Raw genomic sequence first — 17,924 nt, 5'->3', positions numbered from 1 at the left:
CAGCCTCTGGCTGCAGCACTGAGCCTTGGATCCAAGTTGCACACTTTTGCCTGGGATTCACACTTAACTACTTCCTAGGCATTTTCCTGAAGTAGCTTGCCCACCTCAATGACACCCAGTTCTTCTTGTCCCCTCCTCTGCCCTTCATCAACATGGAAAAGCCAGTTACCAGTGTGGCACTCAGCCCCTGCCCCATGACAGCTCCCCCTGGCCTGTGTGGACAGATGCCCTGCCCCTCAAGCAAATGGCGCAATCACCATTTCCCAGAGACACAGATTTGGGTTCAGCAGGTTTTATCTCTAGGAGACACAAGCAGTGCCACTGACAGTACAAGACACAGATTTCACAGAGCACTTGGACACAGCACAACCAGCTAGGGTTTTGCTGAGACATAGGGGTTGCCAGCTTGCAGACACAGCAGCAGTGACAAGAGCAATCACACCACTTCGGTGGCTCAGGAGAGACAACATCTGCAAGTGGCTGGATAGAGCCAGGCCCCTTGGTTTGTGAAAAGGGCCAAAACAAGAGGCCACCTCAAGCATGCAGGCAGCAAGGGAAGCCAAGTACATCTCCCAAGGGCTTCCTGGATGCTGTTTTATGGGGCAGTACTCATTGTCCCAGCATCCTGGGTGATGTTGTTTAGCAGTGTCCCAGCAGAAGAGGGGCTGGGAAGCACCATGCAGGTGACACGTGCATGCCACGTTGGAAAGAACAGAAGGAAACTTTATTGAGTGATCAAGTGGTGGCAGTAGTGAGCCCCTGGGAAATATCTCTACCAGCACCCTGTCCTCAACTCTGTAACTTTCTATGCCTCCCTTCAAGTTCACTGGGGAAAAAGGAACTAAAATCAGGACATTTGTTCCCATAACTGTCGCTAGACACTGAATCCAGGCACTGAAATCATTAAATAGGAAGAATAAAATGACAGGGTGCAAGACAGAAGCTCTGCCCTGCCCAGATGGGACCAAGAGAACCACTCCCCAACCTCCCTGCAACTCAGATGGGACCTGCGATTTTGGAAGTGGAGCTGGAGACACCCGGAAAGGGCCTGCTTTGCAACAGAACAGAATCAGGCCCTCCCAAGGCACCTTCGGCCAGGCCCCATATCACAAGTCATTCAAAACACAGGGCTTGCCTGGCAGGCAGCTATCCCTTGAGCCCATGCTCCCAGCAGCTGCTGGGGGAAGGGGCAAGTCATGGAGCCATCCTACAGGCAGCATGAGCAAGAGAGGAATGTCAGCTCCTCTTGGAGGATGGCTGAAATTTCCCTGGACCCAGGAAGTCTGTCGCTGCCCCCACTGGCTCACGGTGGCACTGGGCTTGGCTTGAGCATCCAGAAGCCCCCGCCTGTGGTACCCAGGGGCTGGCATTCAGCTAGCACTGCACTCAAAGGCATTGGAGGGGCTAGGGGAAGGGGGCACTACGCAGCTCTCGTGGCTGGGTGGGCAGCTCTAGAACCCCTTCTCGATGCTGAGGGTGCGCCGGGTGACGTGCTCCATCTTCCCTGAGATATACTCGGTCAGGCTGATCTGGTAGTTGGCCAGCATCTTCAGCATCAAGCGCAGGTTCAGCCACCACTGCTCCTGTGGCAGCCGGTGCCTGCGAGAGAGAGCATGTCACGCATCGGGCCTGGCCAGCCTGCCTCACGGCAGCCATCAACTGAGCCCAGACAAACTCATGGTGCCTGCTTGACTTCAAAGTGAATGGAAACCGCCAGGCCTGGAAACACCCCCATGATCAGCTAAAACACATGAGAACTGTGGGAGAAAGGTAAGTTTTCAGAAGCCTCCAGGGGAGCTGAGCTCCAATAGGACTGGAAACAGATCGTGCCCTCACTCTCACCTGTGGGGGCAGCTCTGTAGTGCAGCAAGGCTGGACTACACACTAGGGTGGCAGTAACTGCATGCTTAGGTCTATGACCACCTGTGGGCTCATGCCCTCACCCATGACTCCACCAAGAGACCAGCACTGCCAGCTTATCTCCAGCTCCTTCCAAGAGCACTGCCTGGGACTCAGGCCTGAAAGACACCTCATGGATGGCTGGGTAGGAGGGGATGGGCCTGACAGATACACCCCCTGCACCCAGGCTAGTACTCACTCAAAGTCAGTGACCTTCTTGAGCTCCGTTACAGGGCTGAAGGCCACCGCCTTCTTCCTGAGCCCAATCACGCAGGCGGTGTCCGCGGCGTTGGCAAATACACGTCCTGTGGGGGCACAGGCTAGATGTTACTAACTGCAGTTGACAGGTGGCATCTGCCCCCAGTGTGGAGGGCCAACTCACCCTGCACTGGCAAGGGGCTTCCTGCCCCTGGGGGCACAGGAGAAAGCCCGTTTCACCACCACCCCTGGGCCGAGCCACTGCAATCTACTGTGAGAAAAGCAGGCTGCCAGCTAGAGCCTACAGAAATCATGTGAACCCTCTGGGAGAGGGGCAGGAACTTGAAGTCACCTTGCAGTCCCATTCTGTTCAGGAGGAACTAGCAGGGGCCTTGCCGGCTGTGCCATGGCCTGCCCGAATTATCAGGTAGTCCAGGTCAGTTGTGGCGAAGATGCCTGTAAGCCTGGGTCCTGGGGTCAAAAGCCACAGGCTATCACAAAGTCCAGCCAGATAGACTCAAGGGGACAAGAGACATGAAAGACCCTGCACAGGCCATTTCCACAGGTCAAGGTTGGGCAGATGAGGAAAGCTCCAGTGACAAGGCCTACACTGAGCCCGATACACAACTCATCCAGGCTGCAAGGCCATCCCCTCCTGTCCCATCCAGTCTAAAGCTGACCCCTGACACTAGGGAGATGAGCATCTGCCTACAGTTAATGCCCAGGTAGCCAGAGCTCAGGCTCAGTGAGGTCTGCTCTGACCCCCGGCACCAGGGCCTACAGCTCCTGCTCCATTCCACACAGCAGCTGCCACTCCCATTCCCCAGAGGCTCAGTGCTGCCGTCCAAGCCAGGAACACTGGCCTACCCTTGCGATAGACTTCTTGCAGCTTTTCTGACATCCACAGCACTGCCTTCACCCCCAGCTTGGTGCTGTAGTTCCGGTCAAAAGGGGTGGGGGCACCTCCCTGCAAAACGAAACCATAACTGGAGGGACGCAGAATTAGCGCCAGGCCCAACTTAGAGACCGTGGGTGTTGCGTTTGTGGGGCAGGGGTACCCCATCCACTCCAGGCTGTGAAGCGCAGGCAGCAGGCTGTGCCCTCGACCTGGCTGTTTTTCCACCCAGCTGGACAGTGGGAGCTGCTTGCTCCCAGGGTGGGAGCTGCCTGAGAGAAACCTCCAGGAAGGCTGTGTAAGGAAAGACAATGCCTCTGCACTGCTACAGGGGCAGGAAGGCTGGGAAAGTAGAGAAGCAGCTCCTTGGCCTCTCCCCCTGCCCCAAGCTCTCATCCATCTCCCACCCTGTGGCCATCTGAACAGAGCTCTCCCAGCACCACTGCCACCCCACGTACCTGCTGCAGGTGCCCAAGGACATTGATCCTGCAGTCGAAGATCCCTTTGCCTTCGGAAGAGTACAGGTTGTAGAGAAACTCAGTAGTGTAGTGCTCATGGCACTTCTCGTTGCTGGGGGGAGAGTGAGGAGGAAAGGGAGAATCCGTTAGAGGGGTTTTGGGTGGATGGCTCAGCCTGCTGTGCGGTGGGGAGTGGTTGTGGGGCAAAACATCTTCCACCAGGCTAACTATGGCAATAAGGAAAGAGCAGGGAGTCGAGGCAGCTGTTGTCCCTCCAGCCACATAGTGGGGACACAGGTACCTCTCTAATCTCTGCCATGGCACCCTGTGCAGCTACTCCACTTTCGCTGTCACCCACATGACACTCTGCACTGGCAGCTCCTCTTTCCCCTGGATTTCTGCCTGTTACATTTTCTCCTTAAATGCATTGGCTTGTGCTTTCCCAACCTGAACCTCAGTTTACTACAGTGTTTGCTGTTCACAGCTCTAACCTCTTTGGCCTCCAGGAGTTCAACTTTGATTACACCTGCCAGGCTGGGAAATAAAATACGGATTTAAAGCTGGAATCAAGAGTTCCCAGTTAGCCCCTAGAGCAGCTGAAAGCAACCCCCTCAGAAGAGCAGGTCCTGCACAGGGGGCTCTCAGGGTGTCACTAGCTCCACAAGGCAAACAGCCAGCAACCTGGGCCTCAGAACTGTTTCACTGGCACTCTTTGCAGTTCAGTCCAAACTGCAGTAAGAACTGGTTTCTGAGCCACTGATTAGAGCTTGAATCTGCGTGTCTTTCTGTGACAATTTTGAGTGCAACAGCAGGCTGTAAGTGGAGGATGAGGACTCCATTCTGCAGCTGGCCCTGGATGAATCTCCCTTCCCAACGGACTGGGCTAGGTGCTTGTTCCCCTGGGCTGCTTTGCTAGTGACTGAGGCTATTAACTGTTTGAGGTTCGCTTAATGGTTGAGGTTTGTTCTAAGTTGTGCGCTTATCCCTTTCCCCCCCTTGTAATAATCCCTGTTTTACTTGAATGCTGCTTGCAAGTGGGGAGGTTTGTTCATGTTAGAACAGGGGTGGAAAAATGTGGCCTGGGGCCAGATGTGGCCCGCCAGGCCGTTCTATCCAGCCCATGGGGCCCCTAAAAAATTTAGAAAATAAATATTTATCTGCCCTGGACTGCCTGTCATGCGGCCCTTGATGGCTTGCCAAAACTCAGTACGCAGCCCTTTGCCCAAAACAGTTGCCCACCCCTGTGTTAGAACATGCAGTTAAAATTCATTTTCTCAGTTGTGTGGGGGCTCAAGCCAGATTTACAAAGGTGATGTTAAACCTTTAACTTTGTTTCTGCTGTCCAAGGCCTGGCAGAAGTGCTAAGTTTACATGACATAAAACATGTCAGTAAAAAAGTTTGGTTGTCAGTAAAAAGTCTGTAGCTTGTCTGTAGAAAATAAATAAATGTTCTTGGGTCAGCAACTCTGTTATGGATTCAGGTAGGTTTGCTGCCCCAGTTCATGCAGTCTGGTTGTGTTTTGTGCTGTGGGTTAAAACATTAGTTCTGTTTCATGGCCCTCTGACCTCCAGACACTGGGGCAGACAAAAGGCCCCCCCAGGCTGACTCACCGGAGTACCAGGCCTCTTTGAATATCAGTCTTCATTTTGTCAGTCAAATGCTCAACATTGGCCTAGAAGACAGATATGGTTGGGCTTGTAACTGTACTTTGCACTTGTAACATGCGCACGGGTGCTCACTCTTGCCTCCCTTCCCCTCCATACTGGCTCCACTCCACCAGGAGAGCAACCTGCTCAGCACAAACCCTCATCCCTCTACCCTCATCCTATGAGCAGAACCCACCCCTTCTCCCATCAGGGCCTGGCAACCAATAGCTGCTCTATGCTGTCAGGGAGGGGAGGCTGTGCAGTCCAGGCATAACCATAGGCCTCTGAGGGTGCATCTTTGTGAACACGTGGCCAGCATAGGACCAGGACCAGGGCAGCACAAAAGTGACCAGGTGGAAGATACTGGACATTTCGCCCCCTCCCCATTACCCATCTCCTTAGGCTCTTCCCTGGTGGGAATATAATTCTAGTTTGGCTGAGGTATCATTTTCTCAGCTTCTCAGATGACTTCTGCTGCTTTTAAGTCCCTTTGCCCACTCCAGAAAAGGGATCCAGAGCTTAAATGTGCTGCAGTCAGAGAGACATGATCCTCATGGTAGTAGGCATGATAGCAGCTTGTTCAAGCAACAGCCCAATCTGCTGCTGTTTTCTGCTCCCTGCCCTGCACTCCCTGCCTGATCTGTTGCTCTGCTTTCTGCTCCCTGACCTATCTACTGCTATGGTGCCTGTTCCCTCCCTCATCTGCTCTGTGCCACACAGGTGTTGCCTGTGCCACTTATGGCATGCGTGTTGAAGGTTGTCCACCCCTGTGCTACAGGAGAGGCCTCAGGCAATAAGTGAATGGCAAAGCAAAACCATCTCCGTAGTCACCTTACACACATATGGAGTTCATACCACACAGAGGCATAAACAGTTCCCCAACCTCAGCCCAGGCCTGTGGCACACCCGAGGACCTCTCCTCCCCCTCACCTTTAGGTCATGAATGGTGAAGGGCTCCTCATATACATAGGCAGCATCCGCTCCCACGGCAATGCCAGTCACAGTAGACAGGTACCCGCAGTAACCCCCCATGGTCTCCACGATGAACACACGGCGCTTTGTACCAGAGGCAGATTGCTTGATGCGGTCACAGCTCTGCACAAACAAGAGGAGGGAAAAGGGTTGTGTTCACACTGAGGTCTGAACTGTGCGAGGTGCCGGCATCCTGGCTTGAGAGAGAAGCACTAAGAGGCAACTAGTGAGAAGCAACCCTCGTGTAGACCTGGGTTTACCTGCATGGGCGGATCTACAATTTTGACAAGTGGGGGTGGGGGAAATGCACACAGTGAAGTCCATCATCACATAAAACATATTTTTTCCAGTTAAAAAGAAACCAGAAGCTGCACTAATACACCATGGTCCTAGGGGCTGGATTAAAGCAAAAACAAAAATAACTTAAATGGAATAAGTTAAAAACAAGCTGCAGACCTATGAAATATGAGCTTCATTACCAGAAACAGGGAACAGATAGCAACACTGCAGAACGAAACTTGACTGGTGGGTACAAGACCATTAAAGGTAAGAGAGGGTTGCTAGCACCTGTGGAACGAAGAGTTTAGAAGGAATCAGGGAAGTGAAAGTGAACCATGAAGTCCAATGACGTCCAATGACTCCTTCAGCACTGCCTGACCAGAACTGCAAGGCAGCTGGTTTTAAGCTGTGTGGGGAGCAGCAATCAAAGGAGGGTGCAAGTGCACCCCTTCTGGATCTACCTGTTTACTTGCATCCCAAGCAGCCCGAGTCCTGGTTACAGGACACTTAACTGGACTCCCAGAACTCGTACTGGGAATGAAAATGCAGAATTCATGATGAGAAAATTAAGCCCCAAGCCAAGCCTCTTCTACTGGGCATGGGTGTTCTGCCAGGCATTGCTTTTCAGCTGACTGAAAACGTGCAAGCCCTCACAGCCATCTCCCCCACCACCCTCAGCAATGCAGAGACATCCCAGTGCTGGAAGGGGCTGAAGTGTTTGGTGGCGAGTATAGCACGGCTGACTGGAGGGTAGCTGGCTGTTGGGTTCTGATCCAGCAGGCAGCAGACTCCAGGCTGGGTGAGCAGAAGAAATAAAAATACCTTTCAATGCCTGTGATGACTGGCCTGATAGCATTGAAGCTGTGCTTCATGCATGGAGACCTCCCCACCTCCTTGGGCAATGAGAGAGGAGAAAGGATCCCACTCAGGCATGTGAGGCTCTGCAGTCAGCGGGCTCCAATAAACCTCATGCCAAGCCTCTATCCAGACACTCTGTTGCGGCACTGATACCACTGCATGGAGGCAGGGCCTGGCAGACCACGATCTCTGCTCTTGCAGTGCTGGTGAGGGGGGATGGCTGCTGCCTCTGGGTGCTGGAGGTTGTAGACTTTAGCCTGCCACTGGCATAAGGACTGCAAGATGGTTGGGGCTCTTCCCTGTAACCTGGGGTGAGTCAGTGGCTCCACAGACAGTGCTTGGAGCATGAGTGAGCCAAGACTGCTCAAGGAAATGGCACTGTGTTGACTAAGTAAATGGCTGTAAAGTCAGAGTGCACAACATGGGACAGTCCAGGGAACATGCACTAGAAGCGCAGACAGGTGGGGTGCACAGGGGAAAGGTGCCTCTTCATGACCCTGCCTTTCATAATTTTTTTGCACTGACACCCCCTTGTTGCATTGTGTGGCAAGCTGAACATGATGGGAGATGACAAAAGCCACAGGACACTGGGGAGGTGAGGGAAGAAGCACTTGAGGATTGTGGGATAAGCACGTGATAGTGATGTAGTAAAAGAGCTCACAACATGGATACTTAAATACTCATTGTTATGTTCCAGGTGAATACCTGACAACAAACAGCATAGTTCTCACCTTGTGGGGCTGTTGGACTGCACCTTTGCAGTTGTATGTAGGGGCTTAGACCAATGCTTTAGGTCTCTAGGTAGGGATGTTTAGGCTTCGATTCCATTACGGATAGAAACATTCAAGTTGGAGTCAAGTCCTATGGCAAAGGACTGGGCCTTAGCGCAGGTGCTCTAAGACCGAACTGTACGTGGAGCCCTGATGATGATCAATTCCATAACATGCGGGCTGAACCCCAGGCTGGGTGTCTGCATCATGGCTCAGTGCTATCTTTGGGCAGCATGCAGGTTGCTGGGCAGCACGCAGGTTGCTGGATACAGATTTCCAAGTCTCCTTCTCTGAGTTTGGAACTGGCCAGGCTGCAAGAGGGGCTTGTAGGATGCCTGCAACACAGGGTTTCCTGCAGCAGGTGGACCCACGGCTGGGAAGATGGATGAGGGGTGGCTGAAACTTCCTAGAGTCAGGATATGCCTGTATTGCCTCTCAAAGCTCTCACAGAAAAATCAAGCCCCCCTGCCTGGTCTGGTCTGGCTATAAACACTCCAAACCCAGAACTGAGGGATGTGGTATTCCAGGCAGGGACACAAGGATCAGACTGTCTGCACTCATTCTCAGTCCCCAGGAGAGGAAGGTCTGGTGCCAAGACCCTGCATTGCTTCAGCTGACAGTGGGCTGCCAAGAGAAACATCAGAAATGTGCTCAGAGACTGACAGCAACGCACAGCCTGGTTGGAGAGCATGTGGGTGCTTCTAGTAAAGCACTTCACTCCCTCCATCTGAATAGAAGCTGGCAGGGCTATGACATCATTGGAGCAGGACATTCAGGGCAGCAGACCCTGCAGATAAATGTCAGACCAGCATCAGCTCCCTAGTTGACCCAAGAACACACCACACTAGTCTGCAGGCAGTAGGGAAGAAAGATCATGCCCACTTTCACGGACTTTGGGTTTCAACTTAGGGGATGGTTGCTCATCTCTAGCTGGTGCCTCTACATGCTGCTAGTGCTTCAAGGCTTCCCAGGTGCAGAAAGATTTATCTAGAAGGGATGTTCTTTAGCAGCATTTGAATGATTATGCGATGTACTGACAGCAGACTCTGTCTAAGCCATGACCTACCTGGCTAGTGCCAGGAGAAGCAGTGGGTTGGTGGGAGAGCTGGGTTCCATTACTGAACAGAACAGAGTGCTGGATGTGTCCCAGGCACAATCCAGAAGCTCATGCCAGTCCAATACCAAGTGCAGTGGGCCCTGAGTCATCAGCAGACACCAGATGAATACATCCACAGCACTGCCATTCATGTTTGTACTAACGATGAGCCTACATGCTGCACACAGACAAGAAAGACAGGGGAGCAGCTGTTCCACCCTTCAGAGGAGGAAAAATAGGCATCTCTCTGTGCCTGGCAGGTCTGCAGTCCAGGAGGGCAGGGCGCTGTGAGGGCAAGCCGCTGTAAGGGCAGGCTGCAGCTCACCTCCCTGCAAACTGCTGTACATGCTCCCAAAGACAGGCCACTGGCCAGCGTAGCAGCCTCCTGTGCTAGGAGATAGGCTTCACCATAAAGCTCCTCTGTAGAGGAGTGGAAAGCAAATGGCAACACCGTTGACTCTGTGCTGGCAAGGGTTGCACAGTGCCAAGAGCAGCCCCCACCCTAACTACAAAACCAACTACAGGGGTGTGCCATGCACAGGACCTACAGGTCCACGTTGGCTTCAGGCTGAGATCAGCCTGACATGGTCCCTGCAATGACCAAGCTGCTACGTGGGTCTGAGCTTCCTTCATCCCTTCCCAAGCCATGGCTCTGACTTGCAAAGCAATAGAGAATGAAGCAATGGGGAATTCAGGCCAAAGCTTCCTGTCACAGTCTCTCCTCACAGACTGCTCATCCCAGCCTGCCGGTCAGCTCCAGAGGGCTATACCCACCTCCCTCAGTGAGGGGCTCATCCCTCCCTTGCCTTGTCTGCTTACAGGGTCTTTGCTACAATGAGGTTTTACTGCCAAGATAAAAGGTCTATTAAGGAACCAACCTCAGGCCCCAATCAGGGACTGGCTCTGCCGCTATCACTGAGCTATGTTTCAGCCAGGCTCTTACCTCCAATGTGTACCCAGTGCAATGACTACACAGGATACAGGGGAGAGGGAACATACTTCACTGCAGCAATGGGCTCCCTGCCTGCCCTGGCAGAGGCAACTTGCTCTCCCTCTGCCCCTTGCCCCCAAGGCTCAACTCACCTCCATAGCAGCATTAACGGCCGTATCAGAGCCCAGGCTGAAGTCAGTCCCAGGCACGTTGTTACTGATGGTGGCTGGGATGACACACATGATGATGCAGAGCTCCTCATACTGCCCCCGTGCCTCCACCAGCTGCAGCACCCCCTCATAGGCCTGCAAGAGGCAATGGGGTTAGAGAAGGAAAAATTGTCAGGATGATGAAGATGCTTTCCCTTCTTCCACAGCTACAGGGGTACAGACAGACCAGTTCTCCCTGCATGGGGCAGCTGCCTTGGGGCTTCTAATGTTTACAAAAGGAGCCAGGGTTTGGCAGAGACCGAAATCTCTTATTCACCCCTCAAAGCAGCTCCCAGTGACAAAGAGCAATCACAGGAGTCCCTCAACAGCATGGAAGATGGGGAGAGGTGAGAGATTAGTTGCCGGTCTTCCTCCTAACCTGCCACCTGCCTGGCCTTCAGAGCCATCACTGGTGGCACACAGCCAGTGTGCCCACTAGTGACTGGACTAAGACCACCAAGCCCACTGCAGGCAAACCCACAGCTCTTTGTAAGGAAACTCATCCATTCACTCACGCTAAGAAATTCTCCTGACATCTCTGCTGGTTACTGTTTAATTAAAGCACACATGCCAGCACTAGGCAGGGTTTTACTTAAAAAGGGATGGCAGCCGCCTGGCATTGTCAGAGGGGTCATTAATCAGCAGGGAACATTCACACTGTGCTGGGACCAGCCAGCACAGGTCTCATGCACGGAGGAAGCTGCTGCCCTCAGACAACAGAGGCTCTATTGTGTACTCAGACGTCTACACAGTGGCCAGCAGAGCAGGCGCTGCTTCTGGGCTGGCATTCTTCCACCAGCTCGCAGAGGCACAGCAGACCATTAAAAGAAAAAGGACAGATGCCTTTACTGCACCTCGAATCCTCCAATGACCAGAAGACTCTGGATGTTAAACTTCCGCACAGTTTCCACGATCTTCTCCATGCATGTCTTCGGAAGAGTTCTGCAAAAGAAAATGACAAACAGGCTGAGTGCAGACCATCCACACGAAGCCCTGAGATGCATACATGCATAGATTTATATCCTCCAGCTATATCATCCATGCACCAAGCAATGTGGAAAGATTCCATCGGGGCACAGGAAAGTCCCCTAGAAACCTTTACCCAATGGGACAGAAAGAAAACTCCCTCCCTGTCACTGGTGAGCTAGAGCTTTCCACCAAAGGCAGGAGACAGAATGGTGAGGACAGTGGAAATGGTCTCAAAAATATGCTTCCATGCAACTAACAAGCTAGATACAGGAGTGGCTGGGCCCCTTCTGATGCAGAGGGTCATACCAGAGCATGGGTGGGCAAAACAGCAGATCCAGCCCATGGCTGGATTCCATTTTACAGCAGCCCTGTTGGCAGTGACTCCTTTTGGCTGCTGCTGTCTGACCCAGCCCCACTGCTTGGGCACCCTGGCCTGTCCAATCTGCACCTGCCACTGGGGCAGGACCTGGGTAGGCAGGGTGTGCAGCAAGGTGGTTGGGATGGGGCCGCATCTGGGAACAAGACAGGCAGGCGAGATTGGGGAGGTGGTGGGATCTGGAGCAGTGACAGCACAGGGCCAGGGCAGAGCTATGTTGCGCTCCCTGCATGTCCCTACCTGCAGAATGGGCTCTGCCCCAGCCCTGGCCCCATGCTGTCCCAGCCCCATGGTCCTGGGGTCTCCGTGGAGACTGGCCAGGAGCTGTGTGGCTGGACTAGGAGCTATATCCAGGACTGGGACCGGGATCTTGGGGCAGCAACAGTGTGGGGCTATGGCTGCAGCAGAGCTGCAATCTGCTTGCTGTGTGCTCCTGCCCACAGAACTTGTGCTTGTCACATGGGGAAGCAGGCAGTGGATTGCAGCTCTGCCCTGGCCCTGCCAGCCTGTCTTGCTCCTAGCCATGGCCCCCTCCCAGCCACCCAGCCAAGCACCCTGCCTGCATGAGTCCCACCCATGATACTAGGCATGGGGTGGATGGGCCAAGGTGCCCGAGCAGCGAGGCTGGGCCCAGCTGCGGCAGTTAGAAGGAGCTGCTGCCACCAGGCCTGTTGGGAAATGGAGTCACCGCAGACTGGATTTGGCTCAAGCACCATATTTTGCCCACTCTTGTACCAGAGCGGGCAATCTGGCATTAAGCTCCCAGGGAGATGGGGCTGAACTGGACAGTTGCAGGCACCTACTTCCTGACCACCCCTGGAAGGACAGTCTTCTTTACAAGTGCGTGAGCAGACAGACAGACCACCAAGACTTTTTTTCAGCCTCTATTGAGTGAACTACACTGCAACCCCCACAAGGTGAAGGGAGGCAATGGGGACTGTTAAAACTACTCAGCCTCAGTTTCCCACTGATACTAGCAGCTACCTATACAGCTCTGTCTGCACCAAGTAGTCCCAAAGTACAGACTGCAGGCCAAATACAGCCTGCAAGCCTATTTGAGGTGGCCTACCAGCCAGGACTGACCTTTCCAAATGGCCCTTCAGGGATGAAAACTTTGGGAACCCCTGGTCTAGACCTTGGCAAACACCACAGATGGCAAAGAGAGGGCTCCTGCTGGTAGGGAAGCCAACCTGCCAATCCACACCTGCAGCCACAGGGAGGAGAGGGTTGGCCAGTTGGGATCCAATCCAAGCTCAGTTACTGGAGACAGCCAGGCTCATACAGCTACATTCCCAAACTGCCTGGGTCCTTCTCCCAGGCACAGTTATTGCTACAGAAGGGCATCCAGCCAAGAGGAAGGGAACTATTCCACCTGTTTCTTACTCATGTCAGAGGATGGGGCAACAACCGGCACATGAGCACCAGCAACCAGATGCAGCGCAGAGGGAGAAGGCACAGGGCCAGGGGGAGCTGAGGCTGAAGGTATTGGCTTGGCCCAGAGAAGATACAGGGATGACCGAAAGCAACCGTGCAGCAAGAAGGTCCTGGAGACCCCACGGAGGAAACTCTGCAGAGCTGCTGTGGTCAGAGCAGACTCATATGGTAAAGCTCAGTCAGGAAGATGCGACCTGTTGAGGTTCTGCTCCCAGCTGGCTCAGACATGTATAAATCCCTGTTTACAACCCCACTGGGTTTAGAGGTACATCTCAGAGCACAGGCAGCAACTTGCTGCCAAGAACCCAAGAGGCCATCTACGGTGGGGTGAATGTTTCTCTCCCTCATTTGGGGGAAGTTTCCTTTACTCAAGGGTCTTTGCTCCCGACAGCAGTCATCAGTTCCAAATAAACCCTGAGCCAAGTCCCCCTGGCAGCTGTGCTGTAACCACAGCAATGAACTGGCCAAGGGACCCACAGCTCTCTGCAGCAGGCCACTCTGCTGTGCTTCTAGGAAGCTGGAGAGCACTTGCCAGCAATGGCACCTCTAGATTCTGGGTCCCAAGCTGCTGGGATGCAGCCTTTTCAGTTTGCTGCCTTTTGAGGCCAGTGACTTGAGATGAGAGGCTATGGCAGGGCATGCCCCCCAGCACACCTTGCTGCATGGGTGCATGAGGCCAGTTCGGTCTGTCAGCAGATCACAGATGTTTCAGAGGTGTTGGCTGTAGCTGTGTTGGTCTGGACATAGGCAGACGAGGTTCTTTGGGTAGATGTGGTATCTTTTATTACAACAACTCAATAGTTGTAAAAATTGTCCTTTACAACTTTTGGGTGTTTGTACCCAAAAGCTTGAAAGAACAATTTTTCCAACCATTGGGTTGCTCTAATAAAAGATATCACATCTACCCAAAGAACCTTGCCTGCCAACAGATAACAGAGACACTTCAGTCCTGGCCTTCGTCATCTCCAGTTCTGTCCTGCCCCATCTCAGGTGTCCAGTGAAGCCAACGAGGCATGGAGTGGCCCTCCCACCACTGCCCTCTCCCCTCCATGTACGGCATGGGGCCAAAGCCCGCAGGGGTTCGCCTGCCCAGCTCACCCGTAGCACTCACCGCTTGGTTCCCAGCATAGAGCCGCCACGTCCCAGCCAGCCTGCCACGTCGTGCCAGCCCACCTCGTGGATCTGCAAGAGCCAACACCTTGTTTCAGTGCTGGCAATAGTCCCCCATCCCGGCCGTGTTGCCAGAAGCCCCAAGATACCTACTCAGCAAACCTGGGTGCTGACAAGATGGCAGGCTCCAGGATAATTCTGGTGCCTCTACTCCCGGCTCTAGCACTGGGTGAGCAACCCCTGCTCTCCCGTCCTTCTGAACAGTACAAGGCTACATGTTGGTTTGGCAAGGGGGGCAAGCACTTGCTGTGGAGGTCAGTGACAAACCGCTGAGGCAACATTCACAAAAGAAGCTGGACTGAAGCCAAGATCCCCAGGAACATGCAACTGAGCATGGCCCCACCCTCCCCCAGCTGGGGACCCTTACCTGCCCATTGGCCAAGCCTTCGAAGCCGTCATTCACCACATAAACCGTGTGCCCCTTGCAAATGCCTATGCGCACCGCTGACCTGACGGCAGCATTCATCCCAGCTGCCGGGGCACCCACATTTAGGATCGCCAAGGTGAACGGGCTCTGTGGGGAGAGGGGGCAGAAAGAGAGCAGAGCCATCAGTTTGTACAGCTTGGGGCCAGGAGAGAACTGCTGTTGTCTCCAGTGTCAGGAGCATGGATGGAGCAGACCTCAGCCCACCCACTCTCTGCCTCATTGGCTAGAAGCACTCTGGAGGGTCGCAGGCTCCTGTGGCCTGCGATTCTGGTTGAATCAGTCCTTTTATTTAAAGGATTGGGGAAAGGGAGTCCCAAGTGTCTCCCTTGCAGCTCCTGAAGCAGCTGGGCTCTGAGCCAGGACTGCATAGAGCCTGTCAGCCTCACCCTGCCGCAGCTCTCACCTGTTTCCCCTCCCACCTGCCTTTGGCATCTAAGGAGGGAGGCTGAGAGAAGCTTTGGGTACTCCACTACCTGCTTTCTGTCTGTGCCTGGGTGGGACCTTACTACAGGACAGCATTTCTTCTTCACACAGCCCCTGCAAGAGTAGCAAGCCAGAGCTCTGGCCACAGCTCCATCTTCCCATGCTGTCAGATCTCTCTTGCTAAGAGCAACAGAGATTTCATTCCAAACAACTCAATCTCAAATGCCAATGTGGTACCCAGGAGAGCCCAGATCTGTGCATGCTTGGGCAGCATCTCAGTGTGCAGACAAGTACAAGCATTCTAGACAGAGGGAGGGACCATGTACACGTGTGCCTGTGCACACCTGCCCACGTCTTTTACAAGGCCAAGATTTCGCTTCATGATACTGGTAAGCCCAAGCTGTGCTTTCCCTTCTTTGCAGTCCTCTTACCTTCTGCTGGGCTGGTTTCTGGTGCGCTAGGAGCTTGTAAATGTTCCAGTTATTTTCAAAGCTCCTACAAAGAAAACCAAACTCAGTCAGTCTTGCATCAAAGCCCCACTGAGTCAGTGACCAGTCCCAAGGCAGGACGGCATAAATTTAAACAGGCAGAGGGGACAGGGTCATATGCCTCAGACAACAGCTCCCATTTGCTGAGCTATATAAGCTGCCAAGTGGGGAGACCCAATGATCTCTCTGGGGCTTGCTGAGGCAGAGGCACAAGATGAGGAACAGGCTGGCCTTTTCCAGCAGGGAGGGACACAAATCCTCCTGGAGAAGAGAAGATTGCTCAGGCTAGAGGGTCACATACCAAGAACTCTTTAATGAGCATGATTCTCCTCAGTGAGATCTCCTCCTCATACTCTGGCGCTCTCTCAAGTCCAGCATGAGGCCGGGACTCTCCTGCTTCCCAGAATCTACTCCCTCGTCTCCTTAGCAAACAAGGACACAGCTGGGGCCAGGCCCCTAAGCTGAGATAGCTCTACTGAAGTCAATGGATCTATGCTGATTTATGTCAATGTAGTAAAGCTGAACACTTAAAGGTCAGAGGTTCCTGGCTAGAGGGTCTTGCTCCTCCACTCAGAGTCAGACCAATGCCACTTCTGGGAATTTTACTCCATGGTCAATTTGGTATGGACTGAGGGAGTTTTTGCTTCCCCTGTACAGGTGGCATGGCCCTCTTCCTGTGATTTCTTGAATTAATATTAATGTTTCACAGAAAAAGGCCACTGGCTGCCCTGGTCTCTCTGCTTTCCCTGTGGGAGGTTCGGGAGTTATGTCCTGTGTCTTGTCAGGGTTGACAGCAGTTTTACAAAGAGTTTAGATCAGGGGTGGGAAAAATACGGCCCATGGGCTTGATATGGCAGCGAAGGGATTTTATTTGGCCTGCAGCAGGTCCCTCAGTCCCCTCTGGCTCAAGCGCAGTCCAGCCCATGGTGCAGCCTGCCACCCCTAAGCATGCAGTGGGGCTGGGGCGGCTGGACTCTTGTTTCTTGGCAGCCCTAGCAGCTGCTCCTTTGGCTGCCACAGCCATCAGCTCTGGCCCTGGCCCAAGCCCACTCTGTGCAGGAGGTCAGGGTTCCTGCAGTGCCTGCTTCAGACTGGCTTGTCCTAGCCACGATGAGCAGCAGTGGCAGCGGCCAGACAGAAGCTGCTGCTGGGTGTCGAGGAAAAACAGGACCTGGCAGTGGGCATAACTGCTTCCCCTTCACTGCTGACTGGAGCCTGTACTGGGGCTGCCCTGCAGCTCCTTCCTGCTGCAGCCAGTGTCACCTCCAGGCCACCACAGGCCCTGCACCTGGTGCGGCAGCAGCGAGGAACCGCAGGGCAGCCCCGGCATGGGTGCCAGGTGGCCACAGCAAGAAGGGTCCCAGCAGTGGTGAGGGGAAGGTGGCTGTGCCCACTGCCAGGTCCTCCTTTTTCTTAGTGCCCAGCAGCAGCTTCCACCCAGTCACCACCACCTCCATGCCTGGGTAGCCGCTGCCAAACCCGGGCAGCAGCTCCAGTCCTGGGCAGCAGCTCCAGTCCCTCCATGGGGCATAAGGACAGGACAGAGGTGGCGACCTTGGTTGAGCTACCCCTGTTGAAGCTGATGCCCACCTGTGCCCATGCCAGCTCCCCACCTGCCTGCAGCCCCATCCCACACAAGGAGTTTTGGTGACCTGTTGTGCAGGGGGATTGAGGTGGGGGGTGGAGCTGACACACGTGACAGCTCTGCAAAACTCCCCCAGCTCCAGCCTCCGGCGCCAACCCCCAGCCTCCAGCTCCAGCCCCAACCCCCAGCTCTGGTTCCCGGCTCCCAGCCACTAGCCCCTGGCCCCAACCTTTCTGCTCCAGCCCCCAGCCTCCAGCGGTAAGCATCCCATGCCGTACCAAGGTGGCACGCTCACGGACTGTTACTCTTTAGAGGAAACATTGCTTCCTTGTATCCCCACACAGCACAGCAAATTTCAGGGTAATCCGAGTCAGCTTGTGGGTTTTAAAGCACTCCCTTTTAGATAGGAAGCAACACTCATGCTTAGTTCTAATAGAGCTGCTGCTCTTACCTGCCCCGGAGCTGGATTGCTTCTTCAAATCGCTTCTCATCCATTGCTTTCTGAACATCTTTTGTCTTTAAAGGATTGTGAGGTTAGAGGGGGAAAAAAAAAGTCCCAGTAAATTCAACAGAAATGAGCAAAAGCACCAAGACAGAGTTAAAAATTAAATGCTAGCTTGGCCTATTCCCTGACACTAATGGTCAAGCCCAGCTCCAGCAGCAACAGAAAGGGTGGGCTAGGATTTTAAACCTATATAAATGCATTTTTGCTCACTTGTGAGTTGCTATCCCGCCCCAAAGGAAATCACTGAACAAAACAGGAAAGTGGAATTTGCTTATCTAGATCCTTTCCCCTCTCCACAACACCCACCCACACATACTTAAGCTTTCAGGTACTTA

At 53.6% G+C, this 17,924-nt stretch overlaps 1 protein-coding gene and 1 long non-coding RNA gene across 2 annotated transcripts in view; one reads left to right on the top strand and one right to left on the bottom strand.

Moving 5' to 3' along the window:
* Positions 1 to 276: 276 nt before the first annotated feature.
* Positions 277 to 17,924, bottom strand: part of PFKL (phosphofructokinase, liver type) — a 38,788-nt gene continuing 21,140 nt past the window's right edge. The window contains exons 11-22 of the mRNA XM_019533104.1: positions 17,536 to 17,600; positions 15,443 to 15,506; positions 14,529 to 14,675; positions 14,103 to 14,173; positions 11,067 to 11,154; positions 10,156 to 10,308; positions 6,028 to 6,192; positions 5,062 to 5,123; positions 3,451 to 3,562; positions 2,965 to 3,064; positions 2,099 to 2,204; positions 277 to 1,599 (exon numbers count right to left, since the gene is read on the bottom strand). Of these exons, the coding sequence (XP_019388649.1) occupies positions 1,452 to 1,599; positions 2,099 to 2,204; positions 2,965 to 3,064; positions 3,451 to 3,562; positions 5,062 to 5,123; positions 6,028 to 6,192; positions 10,156 to 10,308; positions 11,067 to 11,154; positions 14,103 to 14,173; positions 14,529 to 14,675; positions 15,443 to 15,506; positions 17,536 to 17,600 (1,281 nt within the window). The 3' untranslated portion in view covers positions 277 to 1,451. The remainder of the gene's footprint in view (positions 1,600 to 2,098; positions 2,205 to 2,964; positions 3,065 to 3,450; positions 3,563 to 5,061; positions 5,124 to 6,027; positions 6,193 to 10,155; positions 10,309 to 11,066; positions 11,155 to 14,102; positions 14,174 to 14,528; positions 14,676 to 15,442; positions 15,507 to 17,535; positions 17,601 to 17,924) is intronic.
* On the top strand, positions 278 to 17,918 carry LOC109308667. Its single transcript, XR_002100667.1, has 3 exons — positions 278 to 423; positions 6,289 to 6,295; positions 17,670 to 17,918. It is a non-coding gene; the product is annotated as an uncharacterized LOC109308667 (long non-coding RNA).

This window comes from Crocodylus porosus, unplaced genomic scaffold, assembly GCF_001723895.1.
Source record: "Crocodylus porosus isolate Cpor-Errol unplaced genomic scaffold, CroPor_comp1, whole genome shotgun sequence".
Taxonomy (NCBI): Eukaryota; Metazoa; Chordata; order Crocodylia; family Crocodylidae; genus Crocodylus; species Crocodylus porosus.
Note: the sequence above shows the minus strand (reverse complement) of the source record. Positions and strands in the feature narration are given on the sequence as shown.